General features: G+C 40.5%; 1 protein-coding gene across 2 annotated transcripts in view; it reads right to left on the minus strand.

Annotated features, from left to right (window-relative positions):
* Window positions 1-23,414, minus strand: part of DIS3L2 (DIS3 like 3'-5' exoribonuclease 2) — a 4,570,298-nt gene that overhangs the window by 3,856,261 nt on the left and 690,623 nt on the right. For both annotated transcript variants that reach the window (XM_044070680.1, XM_044070679.1), the window contains one exon: window positions 17,850-17,903. In XM_044070680.1, coding sequence (XP_043926615.1) covers window positions 17,850-17,903 — 54 coding nt within the window. The remainder of the gene's footprint in view (window positions 1-17,849; window positions 17,904-23,414) is intronic.

The raw sequence follows: 23,414 nt of genomic DNA on the forward strand, positions 1-23,414 counted from the left end.
GTGTGTGTGTGTATACATACATACATATATATATATATATATATATATATATATATATATATATATCTATATGGATGTATGGTGTAGCACATTTTGTAACTCCAGGAAGGCTGTGCCGAGGTGCCAGAGTGTTATTCAGTGTGAATAAACTATTTAATACAGGATTGGTGGCATCTTTTTCGCTGGCTTTGTAGTCTGGTGTTTTAACACTTGCTTGGTGTTTTTTTTATAGGGTGAACCTTTGTTGGCATTGCAACTCTTGCAAATGCCTGGTCAGGTACATGCAGAAGGGAGCATCAAACTCAATGATGGGTCTGATAAGGGCTGAACAGAGTGGCAGCATGACTTTCTTACCCTCCTTGAACCTGGATGCCATGTCCTTACTTACACACTGGATGACATATACCGAACTTCTTACTACCTTAGTCACGTGCTGGCCAAAGGCCAGATTACTATTTATATATGTTCACAGATACCTGACTATCAGGTCAACTCTTGGGGGTGTGGAGTAATTAGCCTGGATGGTAGTTTTCACAAAAGGCACTAAAATGCATTTCTTAGCACGGAGTTTTAATTCATGACTTTGGCACTAGTCATTGGTCTGTGTTAGACCATCTTGTTAGATGTTTACATCATGGGGGGGGGATCTTTGATAGCTCTGAACTTGTAGTCATCTGCAAACTTGGTCAGCCAAAGACCTTTGACATTAGTCTTTACCTCCTAGAAGTAGATACCAAATATGTGCAGTCCCAGCTCAGAGCCCTGACGGACCCCGCTGGTGACCAGTCTCTTAGTAGAGGCGGTTTCACCAGTCTTAACTTCTTAGGTCCTGTCTGTCAGCCAGCTAGCAAGTGATGAAGGGGTTTACCCCCAGTACATTGAGTTTTGCAACTATATTAGAGTGGGATATTGTATCGAATGCCTTAACTAGGTCCTTTTCAAAGTAGTCCACCAGGTTTAGTAGGCATGACTGCCCCTCAACAAAGCCAAAGCGGGGTGGGTCCTATGTCTGAAGGTTGCCTATGTCTTTGGTCATTTCCATGATAATTCATTCCAAGGCATTTCTTATTAGATTAGTCTGACTAGAAGATCTGTAGTTTCTGGAGTCAGATGACAGTCCACCCTTGTGAAGTGGGATAATCGTTGCAGACCTCCATTCTCATGGTACAATGTCTATTTCGAGGCTATAGTTGAAAAGAGACTCAAGTGGTCCTCCACAGGTCATGTTTCAAGCTATTTATGAGGCATCCTGAGATACTGTTGAGGCCCATCAAGGCTGTGTTTTTGGCCTTAGCATCACCAGGACCTGCTCCTTGATGACAGTTTTTTTTTGGGGGGTTGTTATGCTAGTAGGTACCACATTGGGGGGGACTTAAACCCTGAGCAGAATTTATCAGCCAGCAAATTCACTATGTCACTCTGCTCAGTGAAGCTGGCACCACTGACCACCAATTTGTCACACTGATGTGTGCTTCTTTTGAGGCTTCAGACATAGCTGTAGAAGACCTTCTGGCTGTCTTTAGTCTGTCAGGTTATCTTGAACTTGTAATTGACCTTACTGGACTTAGTTTCCTGTTTAGTTTGATAAGAGAGCTCTTTGAACTGATCTTTTGCAATTTATAAGAGGAAAGCTGCTAGACCTCTTAAAAGGTTAAACATGCTCATACTTAAATACTGGAAAGCAGATTAATGAAGGTGGTGCAGACAGCTTACAAGGTATGTATATAACATAATGAAGGGGTGTAGATAGCTTACAAGGTATGTATATAATATATGCACTAAGCAGCTATATGAATTGTATTATAATGAGCAGAAATGGTAAAGGAGAGACTTGGGAACAGATGCATTAACACAGTGAAAGAAAGAGAAGAGATAACTGTATGTGTGCAGGTGAGGGGTGAATAAATACTATTGTGTTTTTGGCATAAATGGGAATATTACTACTATAAATCAAAAAAATGTGAGGTAGCACTAGCAACCAATTAGTTTACGGACTCATGCTTCACATGTTGACATTCAATATGTTCAATAATCTTTTAATATAGTAGTGTTTCTATTCTTAGTGGCTGTTTCGTTTTGGGGGGGGTATGTGACATTATTCATATCTGACAAAAAGGTGGATTTTAAAATGCATTTAAAATATCAGAGCTACAGATAGCTAGTGAACAGTAAAGGCTAAGTACATGTGTGTGAGAGAGAGAGAGAGAGATGCTACTGTGCACTCTTCCATGTCAAGTGTTCACTCACTGTGAAAATGACATAACAGCTGTCTATAGCTCAAACAATTCTGTTAAAAATGAGCAGGGGAAACACAGTGGTATATCTGGTCTCACTTTGCAATTTAAGGACTAGCAGTTTAACGAGCAAAAATTACAGCTATAACAGCCTGGAATGTGAATGGTTCAACTGATAACATTAAGTTAATCAGAGTTATAACCTACATAAAATGGGGGAAAAAGCAAAACTAATTTACTTATTTATTTTTCTTTATCCTTTAGTAAACGTGAAAGTGCGATTGAGCCAATGGTCTATTTATTGCAGAGGCCTGGGGAGAAAAACTCAACAATTCAAAAAATATTTAAACAATAGTTATTAAGTAATTATATACAAGGGGAGAAAAGCTCCAAAACAGACTAATTATTTTACAAGTTGATAACTAGGTGATATCCCCACTCTGGGCCAGTAATCAAGGAGCCTGAATCCTCACTACTGACACTGGAGGGGGACGTTCACTTGGAACAAAAATGGATACACCCAGTATTTCCAGATTCAGACCTCTCTGCATCAAGCACAATTTCCCTTAAGAGCACACAGGGAACATAGCCTGGGGTCTGGGTTACTCTGTCACTCCCCAGGTCCCTATTAAGGCTTCTCATTGGCACAGCTGTAGGGTTAAATCCTTAGCTGAGTATCCAAGCCAAGTCCTCAGATACCCTCTCTGTGAAACCAGTGCCTTGTGTCCCTGTTCCAAGGAGCTCACACACACACACACACACACACACACACACACACACACACACACACACACACACCTAGGAAAGGCTGGCACAGATTACCCACTCAACCAACTTTGCCCAGACTGTAAGGTAGATTCACTGCCACCAGTCAGTTACTATACGGCTCTTAAAATGGTATCCAGTTATACTGAGTAAAGTTAGTATCAATACAAATGGTAATGTTGACCAAACAGCCAGGGTTTCAGGAGTGGCTAGAGTTATCACCAAATAAATATATGCAAATACTCTCAAAACTTAAATATTTTCATAAAAATAGCCACACTGAGAGGCTTAAATATATTTACTAATAAATAATAAAAAAAACATGAAAATAATAAATATCTATTTATAGTAAACACCAGAGTTTCAATCATATGAAATATTAAAATAACACAGATGAATAGATTCACACAGTTACAGAAAAACAGTACTTAACTAATCTCACTATATTTTCCTGACCAAGCTAAAGTGTTACTATATCCTGGTTCACTTACTAGATCAAGGCAAGATGAAGTAGGCGAGGGATACTTCTACGTCAGGTTCCAAGAACTGGATTGTTCAGTCTAACCTTTGAGACTTCTCAATATAATATCTATATATTATTTCTGGGATAGCTTACAGAATGACATCACATTTGGTCATCTGACTCTGTTTCCCACACTACCAGCAACACCACAAGCTGCCAGCATTTTAGCACCTATGTGTTAATATACATACAGAGATAGCACTTTGCTCAGATCTGCTGCAGCTCCTGGAAGTCTTAACAATTTCAAACCTCTACCCTTCCAGAGTAGCAATTAGACAATAGAGAAGGCTTCTAATACTTGGTTTCCCAGATATTTTGTCTCTGGCTGCAACTAGAAAACTGTAAAATACAATCTTTATGGCTTAATTTAATTTCAATTATTTTCAAAGTTAGCTGGGACTGAGATTAACCTCTTCTCTTTTCTTCCAATATCCTCTGTTAAAAAACATACACATTTAATTCAGTTACAATACAGTCAGGACCCACTGTTGACACATTTTTGACACAAGCAACTTTACAAATACATTTTCAACATCAACATCTGTGCTAATCAGTTTGATATTCAAATAAATAATTATTTACCAAGTCCTAGCTAGCTGTTCTGGCATATGTTACATATCCGCTGCCCTACTTGTCCTGTCAGTACCTCCTATCCTCACACGCTAATTATATACAACAGGCGAAAAGGCTCACAACAAATTAAATACTTTATAATGAGATGGGGAGAAAGGCTCCACAAACACAGAAACATTTTGCAATGGCTGGTAAGTAATTATACACAATGCCAGAAAAGCCCCACAACAGGATAAAACTCTCTAGAATAGACTAGGGAACACCATATATACAGGGGATAAGAGCCCCCAACCCCCACATCAAACTGAAATATATTTACAGAATATTGGCTGGAGAAATTGTGATCAAGAATACAATATGTAACACTTGCAAGACTGCAGCACACTGAGTAACAGCTTAATTTCAGCTCTCCCAGTATGAAAACAGAAACTCAGAAAAGAGAGCCAGTGAATTTGTCTTTTTTGGTAAATATCAGTTACTGGCTAGTAAGTAAACTATCAAGATGTCAGCAAAGATGAAATTTAGATAACTTGAAAGAAAATCAATCTGAAAAGGTAAAAAGAAAACACTTTCTGGGGGCTAAAAGCAGCTCAGGCTACAACTTTGGTGCAAGACATAACTTCCAATAATCTAGAGGAAAAAATAAGTCAAATGTGCTCAAGGCTGATTAAAGGAGGAGTATATCAACTGAAATAACAAAGGCTAGAAAAACACGGAAGAAGCTTTCAACAGATATTCAGATGAGATCATAAAACTGCAAAAAATCAGATGTCGAAATGAAAAGAAAAGCTGGCTAAGTACGAGACTGCTCAAAAAGAAATGTTTCAAAAATGGTACAATTACAAGACAGAGAGCATGTATGGGATAACTTTTGATTTTCTGCTGTACCAAAGAAACTGAAAGAAGAAATGGACTGTATTAATTTTATGAAAGCACAAATAAGCAACCCACAAATAAGGAAATCCACAGTAGGAGTTTTTAACTGAAAGGGCACATTGTGTATATGCTCCAAACCTGGCCACGAGAAAGTAGCCAAGATCTTTAATACTAAATATGCAATTCTATTATCAGGAAGAGTTGATTCTGACAAAACTGTGGTAGGATGATAAAGTACTAAAAGTTGGAGAGAACAGAGTGTTTGTGTAAAATGGCTACTCACTGTACACCAGGAAGAGGAGGAATACATTTATTCTAGCAATCAGGGAATGACAAGAACCAGGTGTGTGATTCAAGCTGCTGTATCCTGCTATCTTCAGGTTATTTTTTTCCTGCAGGGTCAAAGTCATTGTTGATAAAGAACATGCTAGGGAGGAAATACAAAAGTTTGTCTAACAAGGTGAGTTATCAAACAGAAGATTCTGTTTCTTATTCTTCTGATAATACAGCTCATAGACAGACTTTGCCATGAAACCTTTCCAATGTACCATGGGAAAATGCTTGAGAGACAGAAAAAAGAACCAGGAGCAGATTGGAAATGAACCAGAGACTGGGTTTTGGAGATGGAGAACAGGAAGAAAACCAGCAACTTGGAAATTAATGAATACATGTGGGATTACAAAGAATCAAATCACATTTGTGAAATATGGGGATGACTTCTATAGGGGTGATGTGCTGTAGAGTAATTTGGGTTACTGGGAGTACAGATTAAAGTTGAGTCATATACATATTGCAGGAGGGATGCTTGACATTTGGCATAGTGAAGGTTGCTGGTAATAGCAGTGGCCCTAGAATGGAACCTTGGGGAACACCTGTTTTGATGGGATGGAAGGATTAGTTAAGAATTTATCAATTTAACAGACTGGAGTTTATTGATAAGGTGGCAGGAGAACCGGTTGGTGCAAGTGGTTGATTGGCCAAGTAAAGAGAATTGTCTTATAAGTAGGCTAAGAGACACAGTATCAAAGGCTCTGGACAGATCCAGAAATACATTACAACCTAGTTGTCCTTTGTCTCTGGCTAGGTTAATAGTGTTAGTAAAGTTCAGACAGAGCTGTGGTGCTGCTATGACTTGGTCTGAAATCATGCTGGGTGGGAGTGGGGAGGTTTTTAATTTGTAATGAGTCAATTGATTATGAATACTTTTTTCATGGATTTTCAAAAGAGGGGAAGAGTACAGCAACAGGTCTAAAGTTGGATATATCATTGAAGTTACCTCCTTTGTGAAGTGGGATTATGTAGGATTTTCTCAATCTGGCTGGGACATGTGATTCCTAAACAGTCCTATGTATGAGAATGGATAACGGAAAGGAAATTGAGCTAGCTGCTGTTTTTAAGGAAATCGGCAGGAATTTCATCTGGAGCTAGTTTACTCGAATTAAATTGTTTGGGGTATTTCTTGATTGTTGGGGTGGATACTGATTGAAACTAGAAAGAATGGGCGTTAATGGAACTGGGAGGTGAGATGGAGTAGGATGTGGTCAGGTTATTAGAAGTTAATTTGTTTTGAGCTTGGTTGTGAAGTAGTTTAGTGATGTTAGAGATAAAGTAATTACTGAAAGAGTTAGGTGTTTCTTCTGGTGAGCAATGGGGGTTGGGGTTTGGCTTTCCATTTGAGCCAGAGTGTGGTACTTTAGGTATGGTGGCCGGGAATTGCCTAGAATTTTTGTAGCATCTATACTGCATATTGGAGTAATACAGTTCTTGTAAAAGTTTGATCTGGCATTTGGCTTTATTTCATATATATTTATAAGATTGGCTCAACAATACACAACAAACAAAGTGGAAAGGAATAATGATGAAACTGGGTGGGAGTTTGAGAAATAAGGATAGAGAAGAATTTTGGATGAAAGTCCTTAAACAGAATAAACAACCATACAGAATATTATTTTCATAATATAGCAAAAAAAGAAGTTATGTACCTACCATAACGTTCCATGCGAGTTGTCCATCTCGCCTTCATTCTTTACTGATGGGTTCTGAACTGATCCTCTGTTCCGATTTGGCTGAATACTAAAGCTCGAGGTCATTAACCAGCTCGTGGCTAAATCTCTAGCCCATGATGCACTGGTGCTTTTGTTTGTTTGCTGCAAATAATGTTGTGTGTCAATTCCCAATGAGTCTTAATCGTTATGAGCACACTAGAAAAGGGTCAAAGTACCAACAAGACAAAAATCAGGTTCTCGATCCTCTAAAAGCCTGGTTGGGGGTAGAATGGGGGGATGCAAGCATGAAGGCAAGATGGACAACTCACAAGGAACGTTGTGGTAGGTACATAACTTCTTTATGTGAAGTTGTCCTACCTCGCCTTCATTCTTTACTGATGGGATAGCGTACCTAGCACCATCTTTCTTGGGTGGCTCATGGGAGTATATTCTTCAGGACAGTGGAACCAAAGGAAGCCCTGTCCCTGGATGTCATATCGACTTTGTAATGAGTGATAAAGGTATGAGGCCTTGACCAAGTCGCTGCTGCACAAATTGTATCTATCGGTAGTTTGGCAGAAAAAGCTGAGGAGGTGGAGACAGCCCTAGGCAAGTGAGGTTTTATCTTGTTTTGTTCACTGAACTGTAAGTAAAGGAAATGCAATCCGACAACCATTTAGATAAGGTGATCTTCACCACAGGAGCCCCTTTCTTGGAGTCTGAAAAGGAGACAAAAAGTTGATCAGTTTTCCTGAAATCTTTTGTTCAGTGTAAACAGAAGTGAAGCTGTCCATGAACATCAAGTTGGTGTAGCATGTACTCTGCCTTATTGCCATACTTAGGGAAACACACTAGTAATTCTATAGGCTGATTCAAATTTGTTTTTGAACATACTTTGGGTAAAAAGGAAGGGTTTGTTCAGAGAGACACTCTATCATTGTGGAACAACATATACGGGGGTTTGATGGATAAAGCTTATAACTCTGATACCCTCCGAGCAGAAGTTATAGCAACTAAGAAAATGGTCTTCCATGTTAGACACTTAAGATCACATGAATAAGCTGGTTCAAAGGGGGGAAGAATTATACGCGATAGTACAAAATTTAGAATCCATGGTGTAAGAGGGGTTTTAATGGGTGGTCTCAGATGGACAGTACCTTTCAGAAAGGCCTTTGAAAGCCTATGAGATGAGACAGACACTCTGTCACCAATATGGAAATTCGAAAATGCTGCTAACTGAACTCTAACAGTTGCGGCAGCTGCTCCTTCATTGAAAAGCTTTGTCAAAAATTCCAAAATAGATATCAGAGCTGAATAAAGGTTAATATGATTTCGTAATTCCCGTATTGAGAATCTTTTCCACTTACTGAGATCTAACTTCATAGTAGATGTTTTGTGAGAAGATATCAGTATGTGTGTTAAGCTGCATTTGAAAGGTTTAGTTGCCTGACTATATTTGGAATTGGAGAACCCAAGCTGTCAATTTCAGGGTCTGAAGGGTTGGATGAAGAGTCCCCAATGAATGAATCAGAAGGTCTGGTACTGGGTCCAGAATCCAAGGTTCTTTCAGGAGATGAGGCTGTAGGAAGGGGAACCAACGCTGGCAAGGCTAGTAAGGGGCTATTAGAATTAAGGTCCCTCCCAAAGCACTGGCTTTCTGTAGAATTTTGGGTATCAGTGGCAAGGGAGGGAGCGCATAAAGGAGACCCAGGAGCCAATCATGTGCAAGTGCATCCCTTGGGACATCCCCTGGAGGGGGGGGGGATTAGGGCAAAGTAGCTGCTGCATTTTGTATTCACTGATGTAGCAAAAAGATTGCAGCAAGGCTGGCCCCATTTGTGGAATATCATTTCTGCCACTTTTCTTCAGGGACCACTCGTGAAGCAATAGAATTGCCCCAATTGGTTTGTCTGCTACCACGTTGGATTTCCCTGGGATGTGCATTCCTATCAGAAAGCATTAGGAGAAAGTTCCCCACTATCATACTCTCAAGGCATCTCGACATAGGGGGTAAGATTTGCTTCCTCCTTGCTTATGTACCAGACTACTGACATGTCCATCTGGACTGCAATAGTCCCTACAGGGAGAGAGTCTTGAAAGGACTGCAACGCTAGAAGTACCGCTCTCATCTCTAGGACACTGATATGCAGGTGGGCCTCATGATCCTTCCATGTGCCTTGGGCTCCTCTTCCCTGATAATGCCCCCCATCCTATCAAGGAAGCATCCATGGTGACTATGGCTACAGGGGGAGATAGGACAAATGGACAACCTATTGTCATACAATCTGATGTTAGCCACCACTGAAGGTCTTTTTTGCAGGAATCCGTGATTATTGGATGTGACACTGGAAGATCCTAAAAGGTCCATTGAGTGAAAAAGAGCCATTGTAGTATCCTCATATGCATTTGACCCAGTGTAACTGCAATGACAGCTACTGCCATTGTTCCCAATAACTTGAGAACAGTCGAAGCTGGGGCTTTTGTTTTTGAGAGAAAAGCCAGAACCTGTTGTCGAAGAGCATAAACCCTGTCTGATGGAAGTTTCACGGTCATTGTGGTGGTGTCCAGATCTGCTCCTATAAAAACGGTATGTTCCGATGGCAATAAGGCAGAATTTTCTAAGTTTATGGTAATCCCCAAATGACAGCATAGATTCAGAGTGGTGTATCTCGCTTGAATGAGCTGGATGCCTGGTGGTGGCGATTAGGAGCCAGTTGTCTAGGTACAGAAACACACGGAATCCTAAAGGTCTCGGGTGAGCTGTGACTACTGCTATGCATTTGGTAAACACTCTGGGGGCTATAGTGAGACCAAAGGGCAGAGCTCAAAACTGACAGTGACTGGCCCCAGCTGAAAGCGCAGATGATCCCTGGATGCCCTGTCCATTTTTATATGGTAGTACACATCCCTGGAGATCTACTGAGCATATTCAATTGCCTTTTCCTAGAAAAGGAAGTATCGACTGCAGAATAACCATCTGGAACTTTGTATTTTTTAGAGATTGGTTTAGTATGCCGAGATCTAGAATGGGCCTCCAAGTCCCTTGTCTTTTATGGAACTAAAAAGAACCTTGAGTATGTTCCGGATCCTATTTAGTCTGCGGGGACAGGCTGGATGACTCTTTTCTGTAGCAACTTTTGAACTTCTATGGTTGTTTCCTGTGACTAGGTGGAACATCCGGAATCTTTTTTATCAAGGGAGGTGGGGCGGAAAAGGGTATAGAATAACCTCTGGATATGATACTTTGTACCCAGTTGTCTTTTATTTTTCACCAGGTGCCTAGGTAAAAAGATGCTCGTCCCCCGACTGCCTCCAGAGATGGACAGGTAGGGCCTCCTTTCAGGAGCGGTGATAGGGCTTCCCAAAGAACTGCTCTCTGTCACCCAGATTCTGCGGACCCCCCTCTGCCTCATGGTCAGTGTCTTCCATTGTTGTCCCTCCTCTGCAACTGGAGGGGGGGTTCACCACGTGTGTCCTAAAAGGCTCTTTGAGATTTCCAAAACCACATTTTTCCTCCCCTTTGACCTTTGGGGTAAGGTCTACTAGGTGAGAAAAAACGGACTCCAATGGCAGAAAGAGTCTTTCCCACTTGTTCACACCTGGTGAGCGTTTCTTTCACTTTGGGTCTGAAAAGGGATGAGCCATCGAAGGGGGTGTTGATGAAGGATGATTTGAAGGGCTCCGCAAATTAACACAAACACATATCTAGGAATGTCTCCTAAGGGCAATTCCTGTACCCACTACCCTGCTTGCTCAATCAGCTGTGTAAGATACCAGACGCATGGGCGAGTTTACCAAGGAATTCAGGGTGGAGAGCTGGGAGGATATTTTATCTGAAACCCCCCAGCTACTGAAATCTGGAGAGCATCTCCCAGCTCTTTTAGATTTCTTTGCAATCTAGTAGTGGGTAAGGTAATTCAGTGACCTGGGTGTAAAGGTTGCTGAAGAAAACATGCGTTTTCCGTATCTGTCCGTCACTCTCAAATCTCTGTTCAGTGGATGAACAGATGTGGAAGTCTCAGATAACTCCTTTTTGGTGGCCGCCACCACCACCACCATGGCATCAACAGGGACTCTTGTAGTAAAAAAAGACTTATCTTGTGGAGATGTGATAAATTTATTAGGCCTCCTCAAGACAGTTTCCACTGTATCTGGAGACTCCCATGCCTTTCGACAAACCAGGTGAAGGAGTTCATCGAAAGGTGGAGGCACCAAAGTGGTGGAGGGTTGAGACCTGAAAGCCTTCAGGTAAACAGACTCCTCTTCAGTAGGGTTGATGGGCTGCCAGCCACCTCTCTGTTTGAGGATCTCTAAGATGTCCGCAAAAGAGACATCTTCTGAGGGTGACCATGGGTACCCTTCTGAATCATTGAGGTATGTGTCAGAGGTGATGGATTCCTGAGCGGAGTCCAAATGCTTCCTCTTGCACAGCCTCTTCCAAGGAACCTCTTCAGTGGGACCTTCTGTAGAGGTTTTGGAAGAGCAGGGCTTGCCCATTAGGGCATCCTGAGGCTCTACGTCTCTACGCTTCTGTGGAGTCGGTAATGCTGTGGTAGACACTGTTGCATTTGGGGAAGGAACTGCTAGGCCTGATAAAGTGGTTGTCCGTGGTGACAATGCTCTCCTCATGGCATCGAAAGCTCCCTGGCCTGGATGCAAGGGAACCCCTGGATCCCCGGCACCAAGGAGGTGGGCTCTGAGCTAAAGGTAGGAGCCGAACTCACCCACACCGAGGCCCAGAGAGGCAAGGTTGGACCTGAAAATTCGGTCCGACTCTCCTCCCCGGACCTGACCAGAGACTGTCGGCCGCTAGACCCTTCGGTCAGCACCGAAGTAGTCTGAGCCGAAGATCCTGGAACAGGTCCCGGCACCGACTCCACTATTATCAGTTCCGAGCATTCCAGCTCCGAAGCCTCAAGTCAGATCGGAGAAGGAGCAGATGTCGGCAGAGGGGGGTTGGTCGGACCCGAGGCCCGAAAGGGTCTGCTCTGACAAAAGCATGGCCAGTGTCACAGTCATCAAAAATCTGTGCACCACACGATCCACATCAAAATCTGACAGGCTTCTGAAGGATAGAGAAGAGGGGGCTGGAGAGGCTATAGACTGCAAAATTGGAGATTTTAGTGTAGGAGATATCGGATCCAAAGCAGGGGACTGGTTCCTCACTTGTAAAACCATCAGCTCTGAAAGCAATGGAGCCAAGGTCGAAGGTCTGTCTGATCTTCCAGATTTAGTAGAGGATGGAGACTTTTTTGGCTCCGAAGCCTCAGATACAGTAGCAGAAAATCTTTTTGTAGATTTGTCATGATTCGGAGATTTGCCTTGGGAACTTTGACCTTGCTCTAATGCTTCCTGAAAAGAAGGCTTAATTAGACCTCTAACTACTAGTTTGTTCTTCCACTCTTGAAGAACTCTTGCACTAAATGAATGGCAAACAGAACATGTTTCTTGCAAGTGTTTGTCCCCCAAACAGTAAACGCAGTGTGTGTGTCCATCTGTAATGGACATTTTCTGCCTACATTTTGGACATTTCTTAAAGCCCGAGGGCTTGCCTTGCTTAACTTCTTTGTCTTGTTTTGACATATTACAGGTAAACTGTACCTAACACTCTACTTACAGTTATTAATATTAACCTAGGGAATGCACTGCAACAATTAGAAAAAGTACTTGTAGTATCCCAAATTTAAAACATGCACGCACGCACACACACAAACAGGTAGAGCTTTCTAACCTAAACAGGCTCCCTAAGAAAGAACACACACTAGCAAAAGTTTAAGACTGCTGTATATACACTAAAAACTAAACAGCCAGTCAAACACTAACTCTAATAATGAAGCTCTATGCAAAAACTATAATTATCCACAACGCTAAAACTATTAACAAGTCATTGCAAACTTTTTTACTAACTAAAGGGAGTGGGGCGATCAAAAAAAGCCTAATTAAGAATGGCTACGTATTTACTACGAAAAAAAACACCTCAATAAACAAGACCAAATTGCTAACGTGCGACTGAAGTAACTGTAACTTTCAGACTATAATAAATGTGAAAAATTTTAATTTTTTTTAAAGAAATACGACGAAAAACACTTATGCAGAGCTGGTGAATCTTCTGATCCATTTCAACACCAAACGAGATCTGGGGAAAGCATCAATGCATCATGAGATAGGGAGTTAGACACGAGCTGGTTAAAGACCTCGACCCTTTAGTATTCGGCCGAGTTGGAACCGAGGATCAGTTCTGAACCGATCATTAAAGAATTAAGGCAAGATGGGGCAACTTCACATTGTATTTTGAAAAAGCCTAACTGAAATCACTCATTATTAATCCAAATACCAGATTCCTGGTGGACTTCAACTATCCAGCCACAGACTGGGAAACATATACTACCACAAGCATGAAAGTTCAGAGATCCATGGACTTTGTCAATATAAATGTCTGGGAACAAGTGGTCAGAGTACCCACCAAGAGAAACATTATTTTTGACCTTATCCTCACTAATTTGGATGAATCATGCTCCATTCTCAGTGTAACATCTTCACACATCAGGTCCAACCATAAAGCTGTGTGCTTCATAATAAAGATAAAAATCAGAATCCCATACAGACTCAGGAATTTTTAAAAAACTTCTCCAATACTAATAACTTCCTTCTTCTGAGTGATTCCACAGCTTGACTGAACCCCCCCCCACCCACCCACCCAAAAAAACCTGAAAGCTCTGGTGTTTACGTGGAAGCATACCCTGCCAACTTTTGCCCAATATGTACACAACCGCAAAGAAGCAGTCGTACTCAAAAGAAGCAAATGCAGAGCATCCCCTACAAGCAAAGCATCCTGGTGAAATGACAACGACGATGACTCCCTGTGCTGTGGAACAAAATCCCGGTACATGTGAGGCAGAGCACCTCGCTGGCTTTGTTCAAGAGAAATCTTGACCAATGGATGGGAGATCGCAGGTATACCCCAGGGATCACCTCAGTGTCACTGCTTGACAGAGGCACAGCTAAATAATGGGCATAGTATCCTTCAAACTAAAGGGGTGGCGAATGTCACAAAACTCTGGGCTAGGCTTATAAATGCCCTAGGGCAGATAGCCTAGTATGAACCTAAATAATTTTTAAAACAAAGGGAAGAAAATAATAGCCAAATATAAAAGTGCTACACCCAAGCAAAGTAAAAAAACAAACCATCAAACTAAACATGCAACTTAAAAACAGAAAAACTACCAAAGCCAAATTTAAGAAAAAATATCCACTCAGGCCAAAGATAACCAAAAAGCCCTCTACAGCTATACCTTCAATCTCAAGAGCAATACACAACAGTACACTGACTTAATTGTAAACAGCACCATCTATACAGAATCTTCAGATACAGCAAACCTACTAGCTGCCAAATTCAGCGTAAATTTCAACCCTCACCCAGAGTAATCACACAAGAAATAGCCAGGGTAGTATGGTCTCCTGCTATCATACAGGACCAAATCCTGGAAGTACACTCAAAAAACAAATATATGGCTTCTGCGGGCTTTGAAAAATATCCCAGGATGCATCTTAAATATTATGAATCAAGATATTTTTGTGCCCTAGCAAGTCTTTTCAACTATATACTCCAAACTTTATTTGTGAAGTGAACAACCTTTTTTTTTTTTTTTTCCAGCCAAGCAGTCATCCAAGTAGGGATAGCTATGGATATGCCTTGGAGTCTGCACAAATCTATGGCTGGAGGTAAACATTTTATAAAAACCCTTGGAAATCATGGATAAGCTAAATGGTAATGAAGTAGATTGAAAGTCATATTCCTGCACAGAATCTTAAAAATGGTTTGCGTTTTGTGTGGATAGGAATAAGGAGATAGACATCCTTTAGATCTAGAGTAAGGAATGCTTGAGTAAGAGAGATAATAAAACGTTTGTAGGGTTAACATCTTGAACTCTCCAACTTTTGTGTTTAATTTTGACCGATCCAAAAACTGGTCTCCAAGCACCCCTCAATCCTTAGGTCCAAGAAAAGTCGAGTAGAAATTTTTCCCTATTTTGTTTGTGTTCTAGGATTACCTGAAGATAGAAATCTGAAATGATCGGCAAGTTTAGATGTTGGTATTCTACCGAGATTTCTGGTATTTCTGAAAGAATTGGGAAGACGGCCCCAATTGTGGCTTGCATTTGTTTTCTATTATGCCCAAAACTCAAAATCTAAGTTATGAGCTTCCAAAGGGAAGAGAAAAGGAAACTGTTCTGCAATTTTGGAATGGGGAAGGAACAATGGTGGTGGGGTAGTACAAGAACGTGGTCCGAATTTTACATTTCTGTCAGAAAAGGATTCCTTCAATCCTTTAAAGTCAGACTTTGGTCTGTTTTGTCATTTCTTTTTGGAAATGTTTTATGTTTTTTTTGTTGTGAAGCCTTCTGAGGTTTATGAAAAGAATGGCCCTAAATTGTTGGGATCATTTCTCTGAAACTAAGGAACAGGGGAAATAAACAAGCCTTTAAAAATTCTATGTAATATCTTACCCCATTTTCTAGTTTCTTGTCAATCTATGTAAATTAATTTCCAAAAAGGATGTCTTCATCTACTGGAGCTTCCAGAAGTTTAGTTTTGACATCATCTGGGAGAGAATAAAGCTTTAACCAAGCAAATCTTCCAAGAAATTAACTAGTGGCAGTTGCTCTAGAAGAAGCATCAGCTGCATCATACATGCATTTAACAGAATGCCTTGCTACATGAGCGGCACAACTAATCATGTCATCTAAGATATGCTTAGTGTCGTAGTCTAGTACATCAAAAATTACTTTGGCCATATTACCTGAAATAGTATCTGGTCATGTACATCTGACAGTTGAGGTTTTTGAAGCACAGGGTCACCTGTCATATAAACTCACCATACCTGTCCATAGTCTTACTATCACTGTTGTTAGGGAGAGAAATAGTAGTGGGTAGTAGTTTAGAAACCAAATGTATGTCTTCTCTTTTTCCTCCTCTTCTTAGGAGTCACCATAGAAATAGTATAAAGAGGTAATAAAGCTGAACATACCTCTTTGATGCTTCCCAGAGTATCTTCCTGGACCAACAGTTGGGGAAATTTATGTTCTGTAACAGAAAAAGCAGCCTTGGCTCTCCCTTCAGGAGTAAATTGTTTTTTTGGTCAGTAGTTTTGGACGTGCTCAGACCCTATGCCATATCAGCCTCGTGAGAAGTCCCAACAGTGGGCACAGAAATGACAGCTGGATGGTCCAACGGCCATGTCAAGACAATCATGGGAAGATCACTTTCTGAACTCTTATAACTTAGGTTTGTAATCAATCATTTTAATGTAGTGTCTTCTATGCTCATCTTGGAGGAGGGTGGGGGAGTGCAAAGATCAGTTGGGTAAAGGCACATTTTTTCTAATACATAATGAAGCTAGTATCCATTTCCACTGAGATCTCCCAAAACAGAAAACCCTCTCAATGGGCATACAACAGAAGACTTCATACAGATGTGTGGGCAATGGGCTGGTATATCTGTGCTCACTATTTTTAGCTTAGTGACGGACAGAACCACCAAATAGACCCCAGAGTAACTCATGGCTTATAACCACCCTCACATGTTGCAAGTCTAGGTTCTAGAAACATTAACACTTAAACTGCACTGTCCCTTCCACTTATAATTGCACGTTTCTACTAAAACATCTGAAAGGGTTATAATTGCTATGGAAAGTGTCATGCCACGTGTTCATAATAAGTGCACTCAAATTTTATTTCTGTTACATTAACAGCAAAAACCCAATAAAACATAATACATTTGAAACAAGACTTAGTCAACACTGACAGCACTATCAAATCAGATGAATACACCCGTTCGATTCTCAGCTTGGCTTGGGAGTGCCTTCTGTGTGGAGTCTGCATGTCCTCCCTGCGGTTGGGTAGCGTTTGAAAGACATGCGTGCGTAAATGGACGTGCCTTCGTTGAAGGTTGGGCGTCGAGCTGGCACCTCAGCGTTTCGTAAAAAATCTACAGCCAATCATTAGCGGACCGGAGTTCCGCTGTGGCGACCCTTTACCGGGAAAAAGACAAAAGACAAACAACAACAACACACATATATACAAAACTCAGATAATGGGTAATAACCTGTTTTCCTCCTACTGGACAATATTCCAACGAAACAGCTATCAAAGCGCAGCCTATTAAATACTTAAAAACAATGATTTTAAAATTTTAACATAAAATCTGGGCCAAATTCAGAGTTGTATGTAACAAAAATTATCCTGTGCATGATGTGCTATTCTGGGAAAATACATAAAAAAAACAGTGGTATGAAATGAAAATTATAAGCTGTCCCTTTGAAACGGAGGGAAGGAGACAGCATTTCCAGTGATTTGGGTTTGAATGCCTTGGTGCTGTAGGAGCTAACCAGAAAAGTGTAAATGTGAGTTTCAGGTGCCAGTTTGCCCAGCTTGTGTACAGTTGCTCTTGATCTCTCTGCTTTAGTGTCATGAGGTGGAAAGCCAGGCACTGACTCCAGCATTGGCAAGCAGAGGTAGTGTGGTCTGCCAATGACAGCAGAATGAGTGTAAGTTTCTGTACTTGTCCAGGTACTTTAGGCCTTGTCTGTGGTATAATCCCAGCAGGCAACTCAGGATAATCTTACAAAAAGGATCACTTTGATTTCTGTTCCCCAGCCTGCTGAAGTGACGAGTCTATCCCAGGTTATCCCTCTCCTTGTCAGCAAGACAGATTTTTCAAGCTGGAAAGTGGGATCAATACATCAAACACATTATAAATAAAATGAGTGTGTGTGTAAATTTATACACACACACACACACACACACACACACATATATATATATATATATATATATATATATATATATATAAAACAAACAAAATCAAGACCAAAGAAGAGCAGTAGACACTTACTGGAAATGGAATGAAAGCTTCGCTGTACTTCTTAGGATTTATCCTCAAAGGACCCTACAAAAAAGAAAGGCTTAATTTTACAAATTCCATTCAATTAAAATGTGACTAGTTCCCTCCAGTTAAGGGAGTGGGGTATGTTTATGTGAGTAATTCCTATATGCAGGTAAACTAATATGATAAACATTAATATTTCTCATCGTTTTTACCTGTAGAATCATCATGTAATTGTTAACCAAACGTACAATCTCCCTCATGTAAGAAACAAAAGATGACAACTTGCAATCATAAATTACAATTAGTAAAAGCTCACTGATAAAAGCTTATCTTTTTATATGTGTGCTTAAACTATCTCTACAATGAAGCCATGATGTAATATTTTAACAGTGCTCTGATTTTCCATGTGTTAAGACTAATCTGCTGCAAACTGGCAATCTAAAATGCACCAGAACCCTTCTGAAACCTACACTGCTTCAGGAATGTTTTAACTTACTAAACTTTTCTTTTTACAGATTTGTGGCTGTTTTCAGATATTCTTCCATGAAGCAGTATACAGAAATTATGACTGAAGTATGAATGCATTAGTTTACTTTCTGCTGCACGAAGGCTTCTGTGTGCTGCAGTGAAGCAGAACACTCTACCACTTGAATTCTTTGGGAATCTGCCATACATCACATGTTTTTCCAAATGTTTGACAAGATTGGCAAATGCATTTTCATATGGTTGTGGGCACTTCTACTGAAAATTACTGTCTTTTTTTTTTTTTTTTTTTAATTACTAACGGAAAATACTGTTGAAAACTCTCAAAAGCAGAAACACACATTCCACTACCTGTGCTAATTTTAACAGAGAAGCAGTATGCACACACATCAGTGGGAGATAAGGTGCTTGCTATAAGAAAAACAAAGCTATTTAAGCAATAACTGACGATGTGGTTTGGTATATTGAAGATTTATCCACAGCTGGTGTGGTTTAATCACGAGGGCAAAGGGTAAATCTTCAATATACCACAACCACAGAGTCGGTTAGTGCTATTATACAATGACATTACTTAAGAAAACAGACACTTACTTTTTCTTAAATAATGTCTTAGTATAACGGTGGGTTACTGTTCTTCCGCCAGTTCTGGTATACTGCGCATGTGTATGGGACTTGCGTTCCCACGCATACCCAGTACATCAATGCTTTGAAACGGAAGCAACGGAGAAAAGAAAGTCTCCGTTGCTCTGTTCTCTCTCTCTCTTTTTTAATTGTAAAAAAAAAAAAAAAAAGGTTTTGGGGCATTTTATACCAACTGAAAAAAGTCTGGGCTTTTTCCATTGGTATATTGTGGGATTTACAACAGACATGCTGGTTGGGCTGGCCAATCAGCATGCACGTTTTTGAATATTAATAGGGAGTCATTGTATAATTTAGTATATACTGTGACTATATAGTATAAGTACTGCCACTTTAAAACTTTTGTAGGACATTGTCATTTTAAGACTGGATGCATCCCATAATGTACTAATGCATAATGCATAATGTAATAATGCATAATGCAGTTCTAAGCCTTGAGGCAGTGGGTTCTTGATGCCTCAAGTGTTATTTCTGTTTACCTGCCAATGCTGTATATACATTACCTACCTGACAACAACGATGTATCCAAACATTTCTGAAGCTGCCAATGAAAATTAACTGGGTAATAATATGACAGTGTCAGAAACTGAATCTTCTTCCAAAACTACACCACACTATCTGAACTGAATCTGTCAAGCTCAGAGTTCATATTTTTATCTTGTAAAGTTATTGTTCTAGCAAAACTAAATAATGTAATCACCCCCCCCCCCCCACAAAAAAAAATGAATTCACTATAAACTGTAAAAACATTCACAACTTCCAATACAAAAGCCCAGAGGTTCCTGGGCTTCATCAATGCAAATGCTCTGGACCAGCTAGTCTATACATTCATCAAGGGTGGCAACATCCTTGAATTAATCCTCACAAATGTGGGGGAACTTCACACTCACCAGTCTCTAATGTCCTAATTTGTCAGGTCAGACCGTAAAACTATCTCCTTTAAAATTAAATAACCTTTACATCTTGCATATTTAGGAATCATTCTGAAGCAAACCTCCCTCTATCACTGAGTGATATCCTGGCAAAGGTTGAAGCCCACCTCTCAACTGTGTGAACTCCACTGCCTGTTCAGAATTGTTCACAGAAACCCTGAACCATCATGCATTGAGGCAGCTATGCTCACCCAGAATAAGCGCAGCACTAATTCAAGAAGCAAGATACCCTGGCGGAATCTCAATATCAACCAGTAATATAACAAAAGGAAGAAAAACATGGCCAAACCTGGCAAGTGCAATGCCCAGAAAGACAAACTAAAAAAGCAAACTCAGGAGTTTCAAGTCCACCAAAGCCAAATCTGAGGCAGAGATAGCTTCATAGCCAAATGATAACCACAAGGCCTTCTTCAGCTATATCTGCAACCTCAAAGGTAGTACACAACAGCATGATGAACTAACTGCAAATGGAACGACCTATATGGAACTAAAAGATATAGCAAACGTACTAGCTGATAAATTTATCAACAATGTCAACAACCCCCTCCCCAGACACCTTCCAGGAGACATCCCCCACTACAACTCCCCTAGCTATCACTAGTGAATAGGTTCTCAATGTGCTCTGCAAAGCAAAAAAGACATCTGGGAGCCCTGGCAATATCCCTGATGACTCCTGAATGGCATAAAACAGGACTCCTCAGGCCCGATAATATGACTGTTCAACCACAGAATCCAAACTGCCTTCACAAGTGAATTGAGGACTACAACAGTCGTCTGCAGAAGGGCAGGCTGTCTACCAACCCGGGTAACTGCAGACCCAGTAGTCTGACTAGTCTCACATGTAGGACAATGGAAGGAATTATCATAATATTATAAATGAAGACTTTGGAACTCCTAAGACAATGGATACAACAGTTTGGTTTTGTCCAGGGCAGAACATGCTTGCTCAGCCAGGTTGGACACTTTCAAGACAGTCACTACAGCTATTTTGTGAGGGCAAAATTTTAAACATTGCCTATCATGATCTGGCCAAAGCATTCAACATTATTCCTCATATGAGCATTGTTGATAAACTCACAAAACTAGTAAACCCCTATGTTACTTGCTGAAAAGCCACCTGACTTACAAATGTGATACAGGAATTCAGGATAGGGGACTCTACATCCACAAAAGACTACTTCACCAGCAGTCCATTAGGGCTTGGTGCTGGGCCACTCCTTGTTCAAATATACTTTCCAAAGTCAAAACTAAGGTTAAAGGCCTTTGGTTGATCAAGTTTGCAGATGACTGCAAGCTTGTCATGATTATACAATCCCCCAAGTATACCAATAACCTCCAAGAGACCTTGTCATAAGCTAATAACTGGAGCCAGATCCATGGTCTAAAAGCCAAAAATGCATAATAGCTTTTAGAAATTACCACAATACACCCTCAAGAGTAGATGATCCAGTGGTAAGGGACATATGTGGACAGTGACTTGGACTTTGACCATCATGGTCCTACTAGTGTAAGAAAATCATTCTATATTGCACAACTCATAAGCAACAGTATGACATCCAGGTCCAAAGATGTTATTATCCTGCTGTAGTCAGCCCACACTACACCAATCACTGAGTACAATGTTCCCTTCAGTATGTACCTTACCATGTGTATACAACTGTAAAACCCACAAAGGTTGCTTTCAAAAATGTTACCAGGCATAAACCACATGAAATATGCACACTACAATCAGTCTCCTACAAACTACTGAGAGGTGATCTGTGCCTAGCTTACAAGGCATCATTTGATCAAGCACTGAGGGACTTGTCGCACATCCACCAGTCTAACAGCATTAGAAATACCTGATCGAAAGACCTAAACTCTAACATAAAAGGAAAACAATGGAAAGATAGGCATATGTCTCAGAGACAACCCCTAAATTGGAACAGGCTTTTCATCCATGCAGACACAACCTGGACGAATGGATGGAATGTGACATCCGGTCAATACCCCACTGGGCTGCCCATAAAAATGTGACGTCCCTTACTATCCTGGTCAGTAACTAAGGAGCTTTAATCCTCACTGCTGACTCCAACAGGAAACCATCATTTAAACAGGAGTAAAATTTCACAATTTCTCCTAAGAGCACAACAGGAACACAATTTCCAACTGCCGGTTGTGGTTATTTTTACCTCTTTCTACCAATTCCACGAGGGGCTGGTTATTGTGTTCCTCAGTTTTCTTGCAGCTCCCTTTCCACTTGCTTTTTTAAGTTGATAAATAAATGTGACACAATCCCTAAGCCATTTAGCTAAGGCAGCCTTCGAAACTGGGTTACCTAAAGAAAGTGAGGAAAAGGCAACAAACAATTGATCAGAATTTCTGACACCCTTTGTTCTCTGAAGGTAAAAACGTAATTGCCTGCGAATATCTAATAAGTGTAGGCAGTACTCTTCCCTTATTGGAGAAATTAGGGGAAAGGACTGGTACGTGCAAGGCTTGATTAATATTAGATTTAGAAACAACCTTCGGCAAAAAGGATGGATTAGTCCTAAGAGAAACCCTGTCCGTATGAAATATTAACTGGGGGGCTTGCAGGATAAAGCTTGAATCTGATCATCTTCTGGCCCAAGTGATAGCTAGCAAAAACAGTTTTCCAGGTCAAAAATTTTAAGTCACAAGTAGCTGGTTCAAAAGGGAATAAGGTGAGAGACTGTAGGACCAAGGGTAAATCCCATGGAGTGATGGGTTCTTTAAAGGGAGGCCTTAGCATTAGGGTACCTTTCAAAAAGGCCTGACACAGTTTATGAAACATAAGTGAAGAACCATCAAAACCAATATGGAAGTTAGATATCACAGCCAGACGCATTTGAATGGTTGAAGCTAAAGAGCCAGACTGAAAAAGAAAAGTCAGAAATTCTAAAACTTTATCCACAGGACCTACGTAAGGGTCAATATTAATGTTAAGTGCCCAGCTAGTAAATTATTCCTACTTATTATGGTCCAGCTTTCTAGTTGAAGGCTTGTGATGAGCTAAAATGATTTGTCTGACTGGTGAGGTAAGGTCAGAAAGCCTGGTAATCATGGGAATTGGAAGCCAGTAACACAAACTTGTAGGAAAAACCACCTTTAATAACAAAGCAAAGCTTTCGGGCAGAACCCTTCTTCAATACTAATACAATCAATATTTGAACTTCAGCTTAATGGTGACATCGACCTTGATTTGTTTCATTTTCTAACTGTACCTTGTCCTTTGATACCTCATTTGTATGGTATCCCAAAAATACATAAGTCTATGGATAACCCACCAATGAGACCTATAGTCTCAGGTGGAGGCTGGATTACAGAACCGGTTTCAGTTTACTTGCACAAACAGTTACAACCACATTTACTTAATTGTAATACCATCCTGAAAGATACACATGATTTGTTAACTAAGTTACAGCAATGGTATACTAGAAATGAGCCTGATATAAAAACTAAAAGACATTATTTAGTTAGCTTGGATATCGTATCCTTATTTACCGTCATTCCTAAT

This window comes from Protopterus annectens, chromosome 4.part1 (genome assembly GCF_019279795.1).
Source record: "Protopterus annectens isolate FY-2018-M chromosome 4.part1, PAN1.0, whole genome shotgun sequence".
Taxonomy (NCBI): Eukaryota; Metazoa; Chordata; order Ceratodontiformes; family Protopteridae; genus Protopterus; species Protopterus annectens.